The 21109-nt window shown below is 37.2% G+C and overlaps 1 protein-coding gene across 4 annotated transcripts in view; it reads right to left on the reverse strand.

Annotated features, from left to right (window-relative positions):
* slc4a8 (solute carrier family 4 member 8) overlaps window positions 1-21070 on the reverse strand; it is a 26905-nt gene extending 5835 nt beyond the window's left edge. For all 4 annotated transcript variants that reach the window (XM_056751454.1, XM_056751456.1, XM_056751453.1 and 1 more), the window contains exons 1-23: window positions 20788-21070; window positions 14627-14708; window positions 14356-14517; window positions 13585-13720; window positions 13283-13443; window positions 10969-11157; window positions 10726-10814; window positions 8566-8723; window positions 8400-8487; window positions 8136-8282; window positions 7792-7892; window positions 7200-7374; window positions 6851-6984; window positions 6076-6321; window positions 5849-5954; window positions 5196-5357; window positions 4631-4744; window positions 4231-4392; window positions 3907-4158; window positions 2004-2072; window positions 1738-1911; window positions 1419-1550; window positions 1218-1327 (exon numbers count right to left, since the gene is read on the reverse strand). In XM_056751454.1, the coding sequence (XP_056607432.1) occupies window positions 1218-1327; window positions 1419-1550; window positions 1738-1911; window positions 2004-2072; window positions 3907-4158; window positions 4231-4392; window positions 4631-4744; window positions 5196-5357; window positions 5849-5954; window positions 6076-6321; window positions 6851-6984; window positions 7200-7374; window positions 7792-7892; window positions 8136-8282; window positions 8400-8487; window positions 8566-8723; window positions 10726-10814; window positions 10969-11157; window positions 13283-13443; window positions 13585-13720; window positions 14356-14517; window positions 14627-14708; window positions 20788-20832 (3194 nt within the window). In that variant the 5' untranslated portion in view covers window positions 20833-21070. The remainder of the gene's footprint in view (window positions 1-1217; window positions 1328-1418; window positions 1551-1737; window positions 1912-2003; window positions 2073-3906; window positions 4159-4230; window positions 4393-4630; window positions 4745-5195; window positions 5358-5848; window positions 5955-6075; window positions 6322-6850; window positions 6985-7199; window positions 7375-7791; window positions 7893-8135; window positions 8283-8399; window positions 8488-8565; window positions 8724-10725; window positions 10815-10968; window positions 11158-13282; window positions 13444-13584; window positions 13721-14355; window positions 14518-14626; window positions 14709-20787) is intronic.
* Window positions 21071-21109: the final 39 nt, after the last annotated feature.

The following is a 21109-nucleotide window of genomic DNA, read 5'->3' on the forward strand; positions in this document are numbered from 1 at the left end:
TATTAACAGGCCCAGGTCACGCACCTACTTAAGAAACTTAAGAACGGCTTCAAAACAAACCACTCCATTGAGACTGCACTGCTATCGGTCACAGAAGCACTGCTCCTAGCCAAGGCGGAATCTAAATCCTCGGTCCTGATTCTGCAAGACCTTTCTGAAGCAAACACCAGATACTGCTAGCTACCCTGTTATCTCTAGAAATCTCATGCACTCCATTCCGACAGATCCTTCGGGGTGTCATGGAGGGGCTCGCTGTCCACTGTTCACCACATGAGCACTGGGGTCCCTCATAGATCGATGCTTGGACCGCTGCTTTTTTCCATCTATACGAGACTGAGCAAGCGGCACAACTCCTTATCTAGGCCCTGGTAATCTCAAAGTTGGACTACCGCTCTCCTTGCTGGTCTTCCAGCAAAGGCTATTAAACCACTCCAGCTGGTTCAGAACGCAGCAGCACGCCTAATCTTCCAACAGTCCAAAAGGGCTCATGTGACACACCTTTTCATCTCTCTCCACTGGCTACCTGTTGAAGCCCGTATCAGATTCAAGTCACTAATGCTTGCCTTCAGGACTATCACTGCATCTACACCGGCATACTTTCACACCCTCATACATTCCTACACCCCATCAAGAACCCTGCGTTCAGCAAACCAGCGGCCTCTTGTATTGGCTTCTCATATGGGCAGTGAATCACTTTCCCACTCATTCTGCTTCACAACTTCTTACTGGTGGAACATTCTTCCTAACTCAGTCCGGTAACCACATCTTTCACAACATTCAAAAAAACTATTTAAAACCGCTCTCTTCTGTGAATACTTGACAGCAAAAAGAAAAAAAAGAAAAAAAAACACTCAACAGTTAGTGGTCTAGCTTTTGTTGAAACCAGTAACTTTGTATTAGCACCTATTGTATTATTGCTCCTGTATGAAATATATCTTATTGCTACCTGAACTCACTGTAAGTCGCTTTGGATAAGTGCGTCTGCTAAATGACTAAATATAAATGTGTAGTCACAAAAGATAACAGCTATGTTTGATTTTCACATTAGCTTAACAATTATAATAAACCCCTGTACATGTGTTCATATTATTTTGTCCAGACAAGAAGAGGGTTAAAATAACCTAAATAATTATCAGTATCCATCCTTCCAATATCCATCAACAAAATTTCACTCTCAATACAAACTCAAAAATAACATCACACCTCATGGGGTTTACCTGGGGTCTGGGGTTCTTGGTGAGTGTAGAGGTTTGTTCTCCATTGGGATTTGCACTGTATTTTTATCTTCTTTATCACTGTCACCAACCAACATCTCTTGTGACTCCTGCTACTCAAATAAAAAAAACAAATAGTACCTGGATTTCTCTTTTATTCATTGAAACCAGTTTCAGAACTACTTTATTGCACAATGTTGGTACCTCCACTGCTTTTTTGGAATCATCATCCAATTTCTTCTTCTTACTCTCAGGCATCAGATCATCAAGGTAACTCAGCTCTCGCTTGGAGAAACAGATATCCAGCAGCTTACGGATAAACACTAGTGCTAAAACCTGCAGAACAAACATATTTTAAGAGTCTATCACCTTGTGTGCACAAGAAATCAGTCAAAGAGATTATACTGTGCATTAAAAGAAAGAATGACACCAAAATGTTTAAGTATAAGGCCAGTGTTCCTGACCCCTTGGTCACCAGTTTGACACATTCACACAGTGTACTCGCTCATGCTTAGGGTCGTACCATCATAGGGAAGACGATCGCAGCAGGGGAGGTTTTAATGACCCAGAGCAGCACAAGGCAGGTAAGTTGGGTCAGAGTGAACAGGTGAACCTTTCTCAGAGGAACATGCCGTAGATAAATAAAGTCTGGCTGGTGTTTCGCCGGCATGCCAAACAACATCAGACGGTCAAAGAACTGAGAAAGAGATATTAGAGTCAGACTGATGAGTGAATGATGTGTGGGTGTGCATGTATATTTTCAAAGGAAGTGTCAGGTGAAGTGTCTACCTGTATTCCTTTCAGAGATGATGCTCCCATGTACAGGAAAACACCATAGAGCACAGACATTGGAATGAACTGTGAAATGACAGGCATTAATGTCATGACGTGTCCTATGGTTTCACAGCAAATATTTAGAAGCAAAACTGTTAATAATAATATATTCTTTTATTTCAAAATATTAATATTATAAATAATATCATAAGAGAGATTTGTCTTCATTGTTTTTATCACACCATAGAACACATTAAGCTTTATTTGTCAACTACCCAATAACAGTTGCCTTAATATAACTGGAAAATTTAAGTGATAGTTCACCCAAAATTGAAAATTCTTCTGAGTTCTGATCAACCCCGCGTGTTGCTCAGGGTGTGGTGCTTCAATGAAAATAGGTGGTGTGCAGAACCACCTGGCATAGGACATCAAAGTACTGCAAGAGCAATTCAAAAGCAAATAGAGCAGTCGACTCTCTCTCGCGGTGCTGCCAACCGCTCTAAATGACACTGCATGACGATTATGTTTGAGTCAGAAATCCGCAGAAGATGCCCAATTGGCTTTATTAAATATGATTTGGTGTACATGAACCTTCCCTGCAAGGTGAGTGAACATAATTTATGAACACAAGGAACCAGTACATTTGTTATTTGATTTGAGTTGCAGTACTTTGATGTCCTATGCCAGGTGGTTATCTTTATTGGTTATATTTATCTGCGTCTTGTGGATGTTAATTTCAAACCCTGAATGCCAGATAATAACTCAAAACATTTTACGCCACAGACCACTAGGGGTCCCAATATACTCAGTTGAGAAATACTGGTTGGTTTAGATGCAATTGAAATCACTAGGGTACTGTTTTTTCTTATCTTGTGGTCATGTGATGCACTTCTGCTGTATATGGGCTTACTTGTGAATGTGTGTATTGTTTGATAAAGAGCCACATGGCTGGAAACATGACTTTTTACAAGAAATAATTTACTACTTAGGAACTGTGTTGCAGAGTCAGACTTTTTTCTGTTGAGTACCCTCATTGAGCTTTCGCATGCTAGATCTGTTTACTCTCTGTTAATGTTTTACGCTATAAAACAAGCCAGTTTGTTTTTTGCAATTTTTTGTTTCATTCGTTTTTCTTTATTCTTAAACATTTGGTTTGATATTTGATTACTGAACGCCAGGTTAAAATATTTTTTTTATTTCATTTTTACCAAAAAGCATTTTAAAGGCATTATAGAACTGTTTGTTAATGACAAAATATATATATATAATATACTATAAAATAATTATAGAGTGTTTATATTCAGAAGTATGTAAAGTATAGATAGGTTTAGCATCTGGTTGGTCCGTAAAAAATGTTATACCCCTTAATCTAATCCAACTACTGATGCACAACTGCCAGAAGTGTGGTGCTACAGCTCCCCCTGTTGGCATTGCAGCTAACCCTGAAGTGTTGCCAAAATAGACAAAATAAAGATCCAGAATAGGTTCACCCTCAAAAAAGTCTGGATAGTTAACCCAAACATTTTAATTCTCTCTTTATCAAATCATTCCGAATCTTTCTGACTTTATTTTACTAAATACAAATGAATATGTTTTGATAGTTGATAGTTTGGATAGTTTACCCAAACATTTTATTGCTCTCTTTATCAAGTAATTTAAAATCTTTCTGACTTTTTTCTTATAAATAAAAAAGATTATGTTTTGATAAACGCTGATCACCAAACATCATTGGTCCTCATTGACTTCCATCATATGGACACACAACTTTTCTTGTTCCACAAAGTTATATACATGTTTATATGTAAAAGTGAGAACTAATATGACAGATTTTTTATTTTGGGTGTTTTTAAGTGTGCCTCAAGTACCCAAAGATCATTTGGCTACTATATGTAATAAATGACTTAAGATGTGAGTTTACCTGTAATACTCCAGTCATAAAGACAGAACAACCCATCAGAAGAAAAATGACCAAACCAGTCAGTCTCTGCTCTCTAATACCCAGAAATCTAGGCTGCTCTCCAGGGGCGGAGCTTTCCGACTCCAGCTTCAGGCTGTTGACATGGGATATTGACAATACAGTCGCCGCAACAAACCAGGGCAACCCCATAATGGAACAAACAGCCAACATCACTCCAACCATCAGAAGGTCCAAATGGTACCCACAGCCTTTCTGTGTCAATAGAGTACACATTTTTTTAAAAACGGCACACACAAGCATCTTCTGTAAAGGGTACATTCATACCTGTAGTTTGTGTTCTTTGCGGTTTATTATGACTGCAGTGATCTGTTGGTCCATGAAAATGAGGATGGTGCAGAGAAGAGCTGGTAATGAAGCTACCAGAGCCGTCCACCATGGGTTTCGCCCAATAGGATTTATCAGCCAGCCACGGTCATCACGTGTTGGCTGCAAAATATAAAATCAATCGAATCTCAAAAGAAACCTCATAAGATAACAGCATTTATCAAATATACCAGAACTTAATACAAATTTTCATTAAAAGGAGAATGTGAATGTGTAGTTAAATTGAATATTTATGGCAAACTCTATTGTAGCTTTATTAAACATTGAATTAAACTGGGTGTGTTGTGATGAACCCCTAAAAACAAAAAACGTGTTTGTGTTCAAATGTTTTATTGATTACCTTAAATTTACTTGGCACTCGTAATTTTTGCGATGGAACTCCAATGATGTAATCAATCAGGACCATAAGTACAATAGTGAGGAACACGGCAAAATCGCTGATCATCGACCGTACCTTCATCACAACAACAAACACATGCATTTATTTCATGTGAAGCTCCTGCACCTGTAATTACACAGAGTATAGAGAATGTGAAGTGGACGTCATGCCCTATATGTTGCTGTGGTGCCACCATCTTAGGAGGAAAATACTCCACTGCTTTTATTGTTTGTTATGTACTATTACATGTTTTTTTGATATATGGAGAAATCGAAAGTGAAATTACCATGGGCTTTTCCTGAACAAATCTGCGTAATGCTATTGCAGTTTTTTAACACAGCAAGACCGACCTACCATAGATATATTTCCTAATGAAACAAGAAAAACAAAACACTGCATTGAACGCACTAGCAGCCATCCTCCCAAGATGGCGCAACATGTAGCTAATGTGGCATGACGTCAATTAACAAGCTCTATATGCACATATGCATACTCTACGCGTTTGTAAATGAGTATTTAACCTCACCCGTGTTGGAAAGTATTTGCTAGTCTTGAACTGTTTAAGAAAGCTGGATAGGAAGAAGGTACCAAAAAACAAGATGGCCGACCAGAAGAGAACATCAGGGGTGTAGGGACCATGGTGTCCACACGCTGTTCCAATAAAATGACCGTGAAGATCTAAGCACTCCTACACACACACATTGAAAAAGTTTGGCTCATATACTGGCAGCCAAGGCGCTGAGGCGCATGTGTGTTTGTGAGACTACACTGTGAAATAAGACCACACTGCAGTTATGGAATAGGAAGTGAATAACAGGATCTCAGATTGTTCAGTTTGTGGGTTTTATTTTATTTGCAATATTAGATCACGTTCACCTCACAGGGATTTGCTGTTGATTTAGACAGTTCCAATGATAACTATTCTGTGATGTCACAATGGTATTAAAATCTATAAAAAGTGTTCAAAATTGTTCTTTTCAGAGCCTTAGGTTACAAAGCAATTCTTTACAGTTATAAAGAAGTTCAAATGTAGTGGTTTTTCTACAATGGTGCTGTTAACAATCTTGTGTAATGTCCCATCTATGGAACTACGTGTCAGTATAAAACACAACGCAACAAAACATTTGTACACTCATTGCAGTCATAGTGCTGAGATATGAGGATATGAGGTTGAGGTACCGATACAGTGAGGTTGCTCCATGGAACCAAAGCAGATGTTATGTTCCTCTGACTCCACTGTTCCAATGTTTTATTACTGGGAGTATCAGGTTCTGCACACCTACAGCTGATAGCACACAACACAGTGTGCTGTTAGAAAGCCTTTCTTACAAGAATGATTCTCTACAAGTCGAGCTACTGGTACAATGAGGCTGCATAATTGCAGGGGTATATAAATGTATACTCACAAGGCCAGTGTGAGTTTGTCCAGATCTCCGTGTCTGTTAATGGGGTACAGTTCTCCAAGATGGAAAAGTTTTTCCAGAGATTCGTAAATAAAGATGAGACAAATGAGTGCAGCGAAAGCCTCCTCTGTGAAACGTGTGATGTAACAGACCAAAGAGCTTGCATCTGTCGCAACGAGAATCAGACAAAGGAACGCCGTCCAGAGACCAATGCAAGTGCGTAGGGACAGGTAAGAGAGATCATAGTCTCTGCAAGGACAAAAAGACAAAACATTGGGGGCTATAGGTCATATAAGCGATGTTCAGTCTGATTAGCATCTGGATGTAAATCTCCTTCTATGTATTTATTTAAGCAGCAAAAACAATGCAGATGTGAAAAAGATCTATCTGATATGAATATTAAATAGCTATATAAATAATGCAAATATATTCTACATCCTCTAAAAGCAGAAGTGACTTTATATTGCTTAGGTTTAGGAAGCTAAAACACATATGTCAGGTCATCAGGTGTTTAAAACTAAAAGAAAGAAATAATATTATGTGTCATTTATTTTCCATTATAATGAACCATGAACCATGAATGAAGTTCTAAAGCAGTCTCAGGAGGAGCCTGAACATTCTATTACGGAGCAGGGTTTGGCTCGAAACTCGAGCTGAGCCTCGGGTTCAAGACAGTTTGTTAACCTTTATCTATTAAGACTGAATGGGCAGGTAAACATGTGAAATGAGTATTAGTAAAGAACTAGATGAATGTTCACACTTGATCTGGTTTACTGACTTGCAAAATTTGAAGAGGATCTTTTCGAACACAAGAACAGGTCCAGTACTGCCCAATATAGTTAGAGGTTGTCCAGCAAACAGAGAGTATGCTACTCCAGTCATGGAGGCTCCTAGCAGAGACTCAATCGCACTCTGAAAGAAACAAACAAACAAACAGACACAAATATATCTTATTTCATTATAATACTGCTATTTTACTTTCTTATGCTAGCATTTCATATATCAAGATTATCATGAGATAATATGAGATTATCTCAGCAGAAACTACCTGTGATACATGATCTTTAAATTATGTACATTGGCTTTTTACAACACTTTGGCTCACACAAATGCAAAAGTGTGCTTACAATACGTCCTTCTGTAGCCTCTCCCAGAAGTCCTCCAAAAGTAATAACGGGTGACATGCAGGCACAGTAGAGGAACAGGAATGATGCCACACACTGCAAATTTAGACCATCTCTAAAATCACTTAGATAAAACGGAACCTTTCTCTTCACATCAAGAATTAGTCCTCCAAACAACCTATGAAAGTGAGAAGATAGAGAGAGATGAGAGAGGAAAACAGAAATTTAAAGGAATAGATATCTGTTCAATTTATCTGCCAGTTCCTAAAGTCCCCCTTATTTCACTTGACAAGCACATTTTTCCTTTGTTGATGTATTTCCAAATGAAAAGGGTCGGCATACACAACTAAGGGCCCATATCCCATTTTTTAAATAGGCATTATAAAAGGCATAAACCATGAATTAACATAAACCTACACGCTAGTTACTGGGGTATTAGAGGGAGAGCCATTCTGATTTGGAGGAGCATTTGATTAGAAAAAAATCTGCATAATGCAGAATGAGTCATCAATATATTTTATCCATTTACACAGAAAAAAATGTCTCCTATCCTTAAGAATTGATCACACATTTAAGCCACGCATTACGTACACACCTCCCAGTTCTCTTTAGTTCTGGTCCATGATGTTCCCCATGAGGTTCATCATCGACTTGAACACTTGTTCCGTTTGGAACTCCTGGCATTTTTCTTTTCTCCTGTTCCGAAAAACAGACCATTTGGCATACTATGCTGTATATACAGTATCTAATACAAGAATCAATGTATAATAATCATTCGGTTATAGTTAACAAATAGAAGTCTAATGTTACTGAAAAGTATATTATATACAATATTTTTTAAACATTTGAGCAACATTTACTGTAAAATATGTCACAAAATGTCAGTGCAGTGAATTGCAAAATGTACCATTTTTTTTTATGTCATTGTTTTTTACATACCTGTGAAGGAACACTCTTAGGCGGTTCAATGCGTATAGAAGGGTCCCATTCTCCTGGAGGTAAAACTGTCACTTGATCCAGAAACTCATCTATACCGGCCAATAAATCACTCCTGTCCTTTGCCTTGTATGCGACATCATGGAAAATCTAAAGATGGACCAGCATAATTATATTGAAGAATGCCAAAACATTTTATTATGTTTTAAAATATAATATGTATAATAATATCAGAACTATTGTAAGAATATTGTGTTCTGCAATAACCTCATCAGTCATTATGGTGGCCATTGAGCGACCAATCTCATGGTACTGCTGGGCTTTTCCATCCGGACCCAGCAAGATGAACAAGAATCTGCCGAGATTTCATAATTTTAATGATTTTTAAGTTTAATATTGATTCCTGGACTCAAGACAAACACTCAGCATCTACCTAGTCGGTATAGGAACTTCAGTAAGTCCTGTGAGGAGAACAGCAGGAGACAAGCGAACAAAGGCAACTATGGATCTCTCTAAAAAGTCCAGTTCTCCAACAAGCACATTGGAAGCCTCTGCCCCTGTTGGTATCTTTTTCATGAAATGTGTGTCCACCTAAAAAGAGAGATGATATAATAACATTTTTTAAATATTAGAACATTACATGACCAAGACTCATTTACTCCTCGCACAAAGCTTTTAATTTTTAACTTTTATTTAAATGTTGATTTTAAATACGTTAAATAATACAATTATGTTAGTTTAATTATATTTTTAACCTATCCTAAAGACCCACTGCAGTGACTTAAAACACACAGCTTTATTCAATGAGTTGATGTAATTTCCACTTAAGTTTAGGTGGTGCATACTAACTTGCTCCCCAGCCATCAGACTTTTAAAATTACAGATAGTGTTTAGTTTCCTCTAATTATCCTGAAATTTGATAAGACACTTAAGTTCAGATTGTTCATTATTGTAAAATGTATATATACTGTATATTCAAAATTGAAGACACTTGAAGTTTTGAATGCTTATATCTTCCAAGTGTGCGTTTTGTTAATGTTTTGGAGCACACTAGTTTATAGACATCCTTGTTCACCTAAAAATAAAAATTTGTCTATAATTGACTTACCCTCATGTCATGTCAAACCTGTCTGACTTTCTTTCTTCTGCAGAACACAAAAGAAGATATTCTGAAGAACATTGCTAAATGAAAAAGGTCTCTTATTCACGAAACCACTGATATATCTCTCAAAATGTTTATTTTGTGTTCCACAGAAGAATCATTTACAGGCTTTGAACAACACGGATAATTAATAATGATAGAATTTGTGGGTAAATTATTCTAAAAGCCAGAGAGCTTCCATTTCGATACTATGGTGACTTTAATATAAGTAATTGTTTTATAAAAGCAACAAGGCAATAGACTGCATGTAAGACTATTATGTGATATAATATTATAATCACAGCTACAGGACATCGATAGGTGTGATGCAGTGAAGCACAGAACTGCTTCTCACACCTTATCTCTTAAATATATAATAATATCTACTTCTGGGGGTTTTAGTCACAAACACCTGCTGGTCTAACACTGCAGGAAGGTAATCTGATTGTGGCTGCACTCTTCCATCCCTACTGTCACTCTAAATGGCTGACATCTGGCTCATTACTGTTCATTTCCTGTCCCTTGATCACTAGAATAATATTTCACAAAACAATCTGCAGTTCCTCTAAGGCTCACCAGGTGACAGTGTTTGTTTAAATGTGTGTATGTCTGCATGTTTTTGTCCCAGATGTTCTTGGTAAATCAATAAGTTGTATCTAGTGCATCCAGTGAAAAGTGGCGACTCAAACATGAACAAACAGTTTGAATCTGTTTGGTTTAAAGGCTGATGCTGTGGAGTCTCTATGTTCCCTCTCTTATTTCTGTTTTTTCTTGTTTTCCCATTAAATTCCCAGGACAAAATGTTTCCATATTTTTTCTCCAATAGCCCAGAGGATATAGAAAAGTCTAAGCTTTTACTTACTGATTTTGTTTGCATTTCTGACAATTCTCTGCTGAAGTTTTTAAAGTCCCTTTAAGAGTGCATGTCTGAGGGTGCACCCTGCACCAGATATATAACGTTAGGTGTAATGTATATAATAATAAAGTCTATTAAAGCAAAATTCCTCTTGAAGAGCACAATGTTATGCTATAAATATATTATAAGGGCCCTTTTATAGTACGGTAGCACTGGTTCAGTGGGTCACACTTTTCCTTACAGCAAAAAGACCGGGAGACCTGTGTAGTTTGTCTTTGTGGGTTTCCTATAAATCCCAAACGCATCCAAAACTAGGTGAATTGGAGACGGTAAATTCCCCCAATTTGAGCATGGATTAACTCTATATAATAAAGCCATTGATGCTGGAATGGTGTTAAACAAGAAAGAAAGAAAATTTGACAACATTGGTGATGTCAACCAGCCTTATTACTTATTCAATATCAGGCCATTTGGATATATTTGGCATCAACTGCCAACTGTTATTTCTTGGCATTAAGAAGAACTAGTTCCCTCACAGTTTTTTCTATTTTAGGCACAACAACTTTAATGTTGTCTTCTTGTTGTGGTTGTAGTACCTTACTGAGATCCATCTGCCCAGTATCCTGTGCAGCTCCATTCTTTACATCAGCGTTTGTAGGCGGAGGCTGAGGAGACGTGGCAGGACCTAGGTGAATTCAATAAGATAAATACAACGGTCCACAGCATCAGTGTCATGCTGTCCACAGATTACATCAGCAAAAACAATTTCACTTTAATAAAGGATATAAATGTAAATGATTCAGTTATTTTGTGTCTATAATGTCTATTATATGTCTCACCGCTCTTGTCCATAGAATGAGGTTCACTCTGTCTTCTGCCTGAGTCAGTGAGGGATTTGACCATGGGCAGCAGGTTATTCCTCTTCTTGTCACTCTGGTGGTGATGTCTCTTGAGAAGTGCTTCTCGAACCTTCATTCTCACACTGTCATCTAGTTCATGAGCTGCCTCCTGATGGTCAAGGATCAGGTCTACAAACAACAAATTGGATTCACATAAGCATGCAAAGCTATTGTGCTAATTCTAGGCAGAGTGCATTCTGGGAAGTTAATCATTTCAGGAAAATGAAAAGAAGATGACTTATATTTCCTAAAATTCTGCCTGAATTCTTACCTAACTTAAGTTGTATTTGATAATATAGCATGCATGTTTACTCCATGTTTTACATATCCGGAGAGACCCAAAAGTTTGAGAAAATTATTTTATTTTGTAATTTTTGTAATTAATCCATTATGTTTAATTACAGAAGTGAAATATTTGCAATATACATTTCATAATTTGAAGAGTATTTGGTATGACCCTCTTTTGTTTTTTGTGAGCTGGCATGGCTTAACAAAAATGTGCAAAACCGACATAACATGTGAAGCGTTGAATCTTCATTAGTTTTTTTAAAATCTTCAAATTTGTTAACTTTACAATACTAATTACAGTAACAAAAGTATACTTACTACATAAAATATAGAATATATGTACTGAAAATATGTATTAAATGTCATCTTTAAATTGATCACAGCACAATATTGTAAAAGCTTCAGCACGGTTGTTTCCTGCATCCTATGAAATGAATTAGTCAGGAAACTGGACAGCTTTAATAAGACATGCAGACCTAAATGCATTTTAAACCTGTCAACTTTAGCTCACCAACTTCATGTTTCAAAGTACATGTAAAAGGAAAGGCAGAATGTGTTTGGATTGCCAAACATTTCAATTCCACTTCCTCAGACCCTCATATACTATTAAATCTCTCACAATTACAATTGGAGTTGAGGCAGCGCTGTTAATCAGCATCACTCATCCCTTCATTCCTTGATTTCCCCTACAGAATAATCAATCTCCTTTTGGTCACCTTGTCCGTCACTCTGGCATTAATCTCATGCAAGCATTCTAGCTGATGACAGAAGTTATCAGTACATTATACAAACAGCATATATACATATTTAAAATTTTTATTTATTTATTTTATTTGGGTCTTTTTGTCTTTAATACAGTACAGTATGAAAGAGAGTACAGGAAGCAAAGTGGTAGAGAGAAGGGAGACTCGGGTAGCCTGAAGTGCTACTGCGGCACATACAGTATGTAGGGGGACTGCCCACAAGGCTATTGGCTCTGACAGTACAAGAATATTTAAGCAATTTCTTGGGATGTGTGTGCACCTATTCTGTAGGTATAAAAACTTTATTGGATGGCTATAACAACTGTAGCTATTGGGGGAGATGCACATAAGGTAGAATCGCATACATTTGTTTCCCAAATACTTCTACTGCTTCTCTTACATCCTCCATCTTTGACATAAAAGAATTTCACATAATAGCTTTAAGTGCTTTTAATCTAAATGTTGTGTTCACATCTTTTTTACCTTGTCTCTCTTTCTTTAATGTGGAATGTGCAGCTGACAGCATACTCCCTAACGGATCCATGAGTATATGTTATGAATGTGTGTCAGCAACATGAGTAGAAGTGTGTGACTATATCTGTAAGGTTTCAGCTAGGCAAACTAATACACTGTAGTTTATTACTGAAAACACTAGCGTATACTGAATGAATTTAAGTCCAGTACATGTAAACTTGTCGATCCTGTTCATCCTGTGCTGCTCGTTGCATTTTCTTTGCATTTTCATACTTTGCATTTTCTTTGCATTTGTTACACCGCCCCGACGGAAGGCACGGAGGGCAGGAATATGTTTGTCCAACTAACTGCGAATGGATCTTAAGGAAACCTTTTTGAAGCAGTCAGTTTAAGCAATGCTGTATGGTGATGCTAGTTGCGCAGAAATGAAATAATGTGTCTCGGTTTAATATGAAAAGACAACTCTTTATAACCAAATTGAACTGTGGTCTGAGTTTGTTGGGGCACAAGCAGAAAGCAGATGAGAAAAGTGCTTGGGAAACAATGATAACTTTGGCTTCTGTTAGTGCCAAATAAATGACAAACTGCAACTTTAAATAACAACTCCCTCTGTGGCATAATAAATTATGATATAATCCTGTAATGTTTCCAAACTAATAACAGACAGATGTTTCTTTACAAAAGTTTATTATGGTTTCAAAAATATGCTTTTTAAACAGTACAGCCATACCCTCTGACCCCAGACTGACCTGCAATTTCCTCAATGCAGTTGGCCCTCATGTCTAACAGGACGGTTCCGTTAATGATACAGCTCCGTAACTCAAACAGACTATGAAGAGAGAGTGTAGCTACATAAGGCTTACTCCATCTCTCTCCTCCATCTTCAACATCCTCCTCAAACTTTAACCACCTGACAAATGGAAAAAACAAGAGAGATTTTCTCAAAATGGTTTCATGTTCATTTAATTGAGTTACATTATATCGACATTTTTTATTAAATATCCATGGTGCAAGTTTAATTTTACAGTGACTCTCAGATATATATGCAAACCTAGCAGTTTCCTTCCACTCCGTATCCTTGCCGTCTTTAACACAGATTTCATCGAGTTCTGTGAAGAGCTCATGTGCCACGTGCTCCTCATCCTCCTCAGTGCCTAGAATAAACTGAACCCTCTGGGATGGGGTGTCTGAGCAAGAGAAATGGAAAGATGGAAAAATAGACAAGAAGTATTTGTAAACCTCATTTTCACTATGATGGAGCACCAAGGACGCATACTGTAATAAACTGAAGTCTAACGTGGGAGATTTAGAGTTTTTGTTATCATTACACTTTATCATTTTAGATTTTAGTGGGGTAAAGGGAGCAATACTGAGAGAATGTGGGTCCAAATGGTCCACACAATTTTATTAAATTAATAAAAAGTATTACTGGCCTTTTAGATATCTTTTGTTTCTATCATAGGTTTTCTATCTACATTTATTGCATGACTAGACTCTGAACAATTAAGAAAAAGCAGCCAAGAGGCCAAAATAGATGGAAACTCACAATAGGGACCCATACTTATGGGTCATGTTTTCTTTCAGTTTAATTTGCTCACTGTTGTATGCTCAGATGTTGTTTGGCCATTATATAATTCTTACAATTCTTAATCTCAGTTACTATGTCAGTAAACTACTATTAGTTACCAACCACTGTCATTCATTTTACTTTCAATTTCTTATCTTTTTACCTCAATGATTCTGATATACAGTGAATGAAAAATTCTTTTCTGTTAAAGAACCGACAGTGTTCGCTTTCCTGGCCTCAGAATATTGTTCTCACCGTGTGAAGCTATAGAACTTTCTGTGTTCTCCTCTTCCTGAGCTACACTTCCAGACCTTATCCTCTCTGATCTCCTGCGGTGTCTGGAGCTGTGTGGACGATGGTGACGGTGAGACTCTCTGCCCATAGGCATTCGCACACCCACAAACAGAGTCCTATGACCTGAAAAAGAGGAGAAGTTTAAATGTTATTAAGGCTAAATTCAGCTACCTACTGTATCACATGAATGTACGTCTTTTTAAATATATGTATTTGTGTTTATTTTGCCAACCCTCTAGCTCTTCTTTCTCATAATGGATATTAAGGACTGAGCTTGTGCCACCATGGTCCACCACTACCTCCTCATCAGGCCTCTGAAAGACAAATGAGTATTTAGCTATGCAGATAGACAAATATATAGAGACAGATATACAGACATGTGTGATGACACTAGTCTCACCCCTACAATAACTTTTTATTTTTATCCTGCTTTTAGAAAAGGAAAGAAAAACTTTCCCAATTATGGGCATCCCTAATGTCCCAAGAGGGAAGTTTTATTTGAAATCAGACAACTTTTGGGTAAACTATGTATAACGCACAAGTCTGTTTTTCTTTCATTGTGGGGACTTTCCATTGACTGCAATTATGTATCTCTTAAAGCAAACTTTCCATCCCCTAAATCCCATCTTGTAGTAAACCATTGCACAACATTATAATCGTTCATTAAGTAATTTCCTTTACACTGTAGATTATTTCATAATCATTGTAGGTGCATTTGATTCCTATAATGTAGGACAAAATGGACCTACCGTAATCAAATTTTAATTCGAATGCATTTCAAATGAGGGTCACATCCTGCTAGAGTTGTCAGATGATTTGTGTGAAAAAGAATGAGGTCTATCAGTTATTACAGATGGCTGGGCATGAAAAGACTGATATAGTGTCCTTAGCAGCAGATGATATTTTATCAAGTTCAAAGGGCTCACATCATGATTTCATGTACACCCTTAAACAAATATTTTTTTTGTTTCCAAAAAAGTCCTTTAAAATCTGCAGAACCATTTTGTTTCACAAAAGGTTATTTGTGGGGAAAAGGGGTTCTTCTTTCAAAGAACATTTGACTGGATGGTTCTTTGTGGAACACAAGATTGATATCTATGGCATCGCTGTGAAGAACCTTTTAAGTCCCTTTATATTTAAGAGTTTATGCTGTTCTTCTCATGAAGTCCTGTTGTAATTTTATTAAAACATCCTTCAACAAAACAGTCAAAATTAGTTAAACATAAGGTTTGTTCCACCATCTCTCACTTTGACATGAAAGGCTCAAGGCTATGGTCACATTTATGTAAACTTTTATCAAAAGATGAGGAAAAAGATTTGTATGATGAATAATCTAATTAGGAGAGGTTAGGTACATTAAAACATCACCATATTAAAAATGTTACACAATTCCTCTCATTAAATTAATTAGATGAAAACATATTCAAAGGTCTCAAATTTACATAATATAATACTACACTATCCCGAGGTAGGGAGAGATTATGCCAGGCCCAGATGAATGTCATATGCCCATCCACAACAAGAGATTAAGCCAGCTCCAGATGAACATCTAGTGTCATCCTCCTGCGAGAGCCTGCGGACTGACTGACAATCCCAGCTCCAGCTCAGGCAATTCCATCACCACCCAAGACCAAAGTAACCATCTGACCATCCCAGCTCCAGTTTAGGCAATACCCAACCAAGACCAAAGTGACAATCCGAACATCCCAGCTTCAGCTCAGGCAATTCCATCCCCAACCAAGAGCAAAGACAAACTTGTCAAATGAATGCTAAATTTGATATAATAGTTAGTATTTAATGCTAAACTTACATCACATGACAGCAATTTGAATTTATAGCTGCACACAGTTTCATCATGCCATTACTATTTTCCCTGCTTGTAAAATTCCTTTGTTGTCTGATATTCATTACAAAATAAGACAAAATTAGACCTGAACAGTTTCAACAAATGAAATTAAGCCCTCTCTTTATTTCATAAACATTTACTCAGTAACTTTTAATCAAAGTCACAAAGTGCAGCTAGAAGGATCTTGCTTTTCTTTAAAAACCATGCACAATGTTTCACCTTTTCTGTGTTTTTCTGTTTTTCTTATTTTCTCCTGTAAAGCTGCTTTGGAACATTGCACATTGTGAAATGCGCTATATAAATAACATTTTATTAGGCCAATAAAATTATGAGCGGCTTAAAGGCTATGTAGTCAATCCTGTATAGAAATGTTTTTGTCATGCAGGTTGGAAGTCTCTAAACATACTGATGGCAATCAATAAGTAAAGCGAAACATCGATATTTTTATATCTTCTGTGAAAGTTATAAGGTCATGTTTTGGAGGCGTGGTTTTGGATGGTGATTCGCGAGAGGGAGGGATCGTATGATTGCACTTCTAGCAGGCAAATGTTACTATTTATTAAATGATCTTCTTAGCCTCAACTCAAATCAACTGCAGTTTGATTGATATTAATTGGAATGAACACTTAAAAAAATGTTTTTTTTTATATACAATTTCCTGTAGCTCAGTGGTAAGGGCATTGCGTCAACAATGCAATGTTGTGGGTTCGATCCCAGGGGATTGCAAACACCTAAGTAAAATGTACAGGATAAAGCAATGTAAGTTGCTGTGGATAAAAGCGTGTGCCAAATCCATGAATGTAAATATATATAAAAGTCTTAAAGCGTTTATCCCACTGGGATGTTGCTATCTATCCATCACAGAGATGATTCATAAGTGTGTTTTTACACCTCTCTCTTGAGCAGGATAACAAACCCATAATTCATAAACCCTGCTACACATCATAAATAAAACAAACCTGGAGGTACAGATATTCTCACAGAGTTGACATAGTACAATAATAATAGATTACTTTCAGTCATAAATGAAAAATAATCTAATCACAGTTTGAATCCTGAAAAATACAAATGTTTCAGCTTTTGCTTGAGGGTGATGTGTATGTTCGATTGGTTAAGTATTGATTGTCAGTCATGATGTGGGACAGGATTGAGGTCACACAGTATTGCATTACATAGTTTGTTCCCAGTACTTTTCCAAAACGCAGTCACCATGTCACCAACTTTGCAACTAATATATAATTATTCTCTGAACATCTTATCAAAGAACACCAGAACTGCAATTATTGTACAATAGACCTACAGATAATTGCTTCAAGTAAAGACTAGTTTGTTTGCCTCTGTAATAGTAAGAATTTCACAAATTCGGGTATTACACTTAAAAGAGGCTTGTTGTTTTCAAACCCATGGTTGTTTCAAAGCTACACAACGGGTTAGATAATCTTAAATTATTGTTTGAAAACCCCAAGAATTTTGGTCTGAAACAACCCAGTATATGTTAATTTAAACCCAACAGTTGGGTTTGACACAAAAATGGGTTGAAAACAACCCAAACTTATTAATGTCTAGATGATTACACTCTCTTACACATTGTGAATAAGTTATCATTGTCCCAGGGACTTACACTAACTGGATCAACAGTATGACACTGTCAGTCATCCAACAAAGACACAGTATTTAATGCAGGACAGACAATGTGATGACATGGCTTGACATCCAGACACCACTGTGCGACTAGAGTAGCTCACAATGCCATTTATATATGTACCCTGTGTCTGACTAAATGTGTATGATTGTCTGTCTATCTCAGTATGTATTTGTGTTATAATTAGTATCATTCAAACTGGTCTTTTGTTCTAGTCATACAGATCAATGACAAACATGTAACAGGAACAGGAGAAAATGCAGAGATAAAAAGATTTGTGATTTTTTCATTATCTGCTCTCTTTGACACTTGAGCTGAGACTAGACCGTACTTGTGTCACCTAGCTACTCTGTTTGTGTGTGTGTCACTCACATAGAGACATTTTTCACTGACAAAACATTAGCCTCTTATCACCTCTCCTCATCACCAGGCAACACTTCTGCAGTCCCTGTTCAAAGAGGTATATACACATCAGACACACATTACCTGTTTGCTGTGCACTTTAACGCAATAATAATAGCTAATTAAATAGTTTCTATAGAGCGGATAGAATGTGTTTGTATGTGACTTTTACTGCTCTTAATGGTCAAAAGAGCCATTTTCTTACATTCTGTCTTTCTCACTCAAGCACATTACTTTGACAGTTATATTAGTAAACTTGACACAGATCACTCCCTCTGCCACTTCCAGATCACACAATCTGCAGGAACAGATACAGTGACACGAGAAACACACACAGGCCAGAGCAGCCTGTAATAAAACCCTTTCAGCTCTGATGCGAATGCTTTTGTTTTGGTTTGAAAGTGAGGGCTGAAATAGTTTTTGTTATGGTAATGGTTGCTGTTAATTTTTCAATAAACCACAAATGGAAAAGATATTCAAAAGGCCATTGCTGCTTACTGTAGCTCTCCTTCTTTATTAACAGTGTTCAGACTTAAAGTACCACTGCGAGAAAGAGAATTGCAGTACCTGTTTTGACAATGAAATGACTCACTCTTTATTCAAGGCCAACCCCCTCCTATGGAAAACAAATCTTGTTTCTAGGCTTTTTCAAGGCACCATAGCCTGTGTGAGGTGTGTAATTGAGAAAACAACAGCAAGGCAGGTTATAGGTCAGTATGTTGGTTATGAAAATGCATTTGCATTACCCATAATTCAGTGGGTTCTAACCAGGCAGTGTTGTTGTCATCCCTGCATTTCACATCCATTGATCGTTTATGAATTGTGCATTACAAATGTTTGACATTGTTCTAGCGAAATATTTCATTGTGGTAAGATATACCCAGTTCACAAAGATTGATGAAATTGCGATAATTATATTATGGTAAAATGTAAGTAAGAATGGGATAAAATTTTACAGAAGTTGCCTTTCTTTCGTGCGTTTTAATTAATTTACAGCTACCCTTTACAGATAATAGCAGTATAGCAATATTTTTGTGAATCAAACATTTTAAATAAAAATTTGCTTGATATTCTGTGATTAGTACTATAATATATAATAATAATATATTAATTACAATTTGTCACCATATTATACCAAACCTCTGTTATCAGAGACTACACTATATTGTCAGACTATTTTGGCTGTGGGCAGAGTACTTTATGTAATTCTTGCTCCTTGAGACTTGTGTTGGGTGAGGATGTTCACATGGAAAATGAATCTAAAAGACCTAGAAAAGCAGTTCTCTGGGAAATCTCTTCACTGTGGAATTGAATAATTGAACTCCAAGGAAGCAACGATTTGTCAGGACAGTAATGTAATGATTCACTCATAATCGCTAGCACTGTGTGTCTGAATTAACGCCTTTGCATCTCAATAAATGGAATAAATATAGATCGGTTTCTCTGACAAATATACACATGCTCTGTTCACTGATCTCATGCTGCGCATGTCTCCTGTATTTAGAAGTACATTTGGACAAAAATCAATTTATTAAACTTCTTATGAGTTTAACAGTATCAAAAGAGACATGACAATGTCACTTCATGACAACTGATAAGCCTTTAACCATCTCATTTATGCACCAGCGTTTAGTTTAACGCTGAACAGAATAGCTGCGCAGCAGTATGTCTGCTACACGGACAGTGAGAGAGAGAGGATGGCGTCAAGGTCATTTCAGGGTAACGGGGTACATACTGTAGACAACATGCACGCTCCCAAAGAAGCCATATTTTGAAATATTATCAGACAGCGTCAACTGGTTCAAGCTTAAGTTTCCCAATTAATACATGCATTGTGTGCATCCTCCTGCGGCATTAGTGTAATGGCTAGTAAGTGATATATAACGTGCTATTTTTGTCTCGTTCTATCAAACAGTCAATTACAAAGCTACTGTTCGATCCCATTTGCAAGGACGCCCTTCTGCATTCCCTAAAAATGCCACTATACCGGCAACAACACAAACAACACAAACAAGGATGCGGATCATATACGAATGATGTGAACTGCAGTCTCCGGCAATGTGATCCGGGCACTATACTGCTGCTGCACGTGCCTTTAACACTGCTGCACACAACACACTGTAATAATGAACATCAACGTGCAGAGCACAAATCCAGGTAATAGATATATCAGTAATATCTACCTGTCATGCAAAAACAGAATAGGACGTGAATGCAGACCGAAAGTGCAGCGTCAAAAGATATTTTGTGGCCAAAGGGGCGAGAGGGAACAATCAGTACTATTGATCCTGTTCGCTTGCATTTAATGGGACACCCGTTTATGCGTTTTTCTATACAATTTCAGTTAATTATTTTAAAGGCAATTTCATATAAATGTATAAATCTGTCACGCAATATAAGTTATACAACAGCACGGATTGTTGCCCAGATCAAATGTCTTTTGAGTGACTAGAAGGGAAAATAAAGGCTCAGGAAGCAGATAAATACGCATCATTTTAGCTACCTGATAGCTCAGCATGCTCTCCTGGTCGCTGTTTTCGGCAGGCATGGTAAACTTAGCCTCTGAGATTCAGTCTTAAAGCAGAGGTGCGGCGATGGAGCAAGGCAGCCTCCAGAGAACCGACAGTGACGCTGATTAGATTATTAGTTCCTAGTGTATAACTTTAAATTACTTGATGCCTAAAGGTAACGCGGGAGACATTAAGTACACGTATTGCCGTGTCGAACTAACGCTAGGACATAATACACAAAATCAACCTGTCTGTACTTTAACGCTGTTGTTAGGTACGCGCGCTCTCCAGGACTTGCAGAAGGCGCAGCATCAT

The sequence above is a fragment of the Triplophysa dalaica genome, chromosome 6 (genome assembly GCF_015846415.1).
Source record: "Triplophysa dalaica isolate WHDGS20190420 chromosome 6, ASM1584641v1, whole genome shotgun sequence".
Taxonomy (NCBI): Eukaryota; Metazoa; Chordata; class Actinopteri; order Cypriniformes; family Nemacheilidae; genus Triplophysa; species Triplophysa dalaica.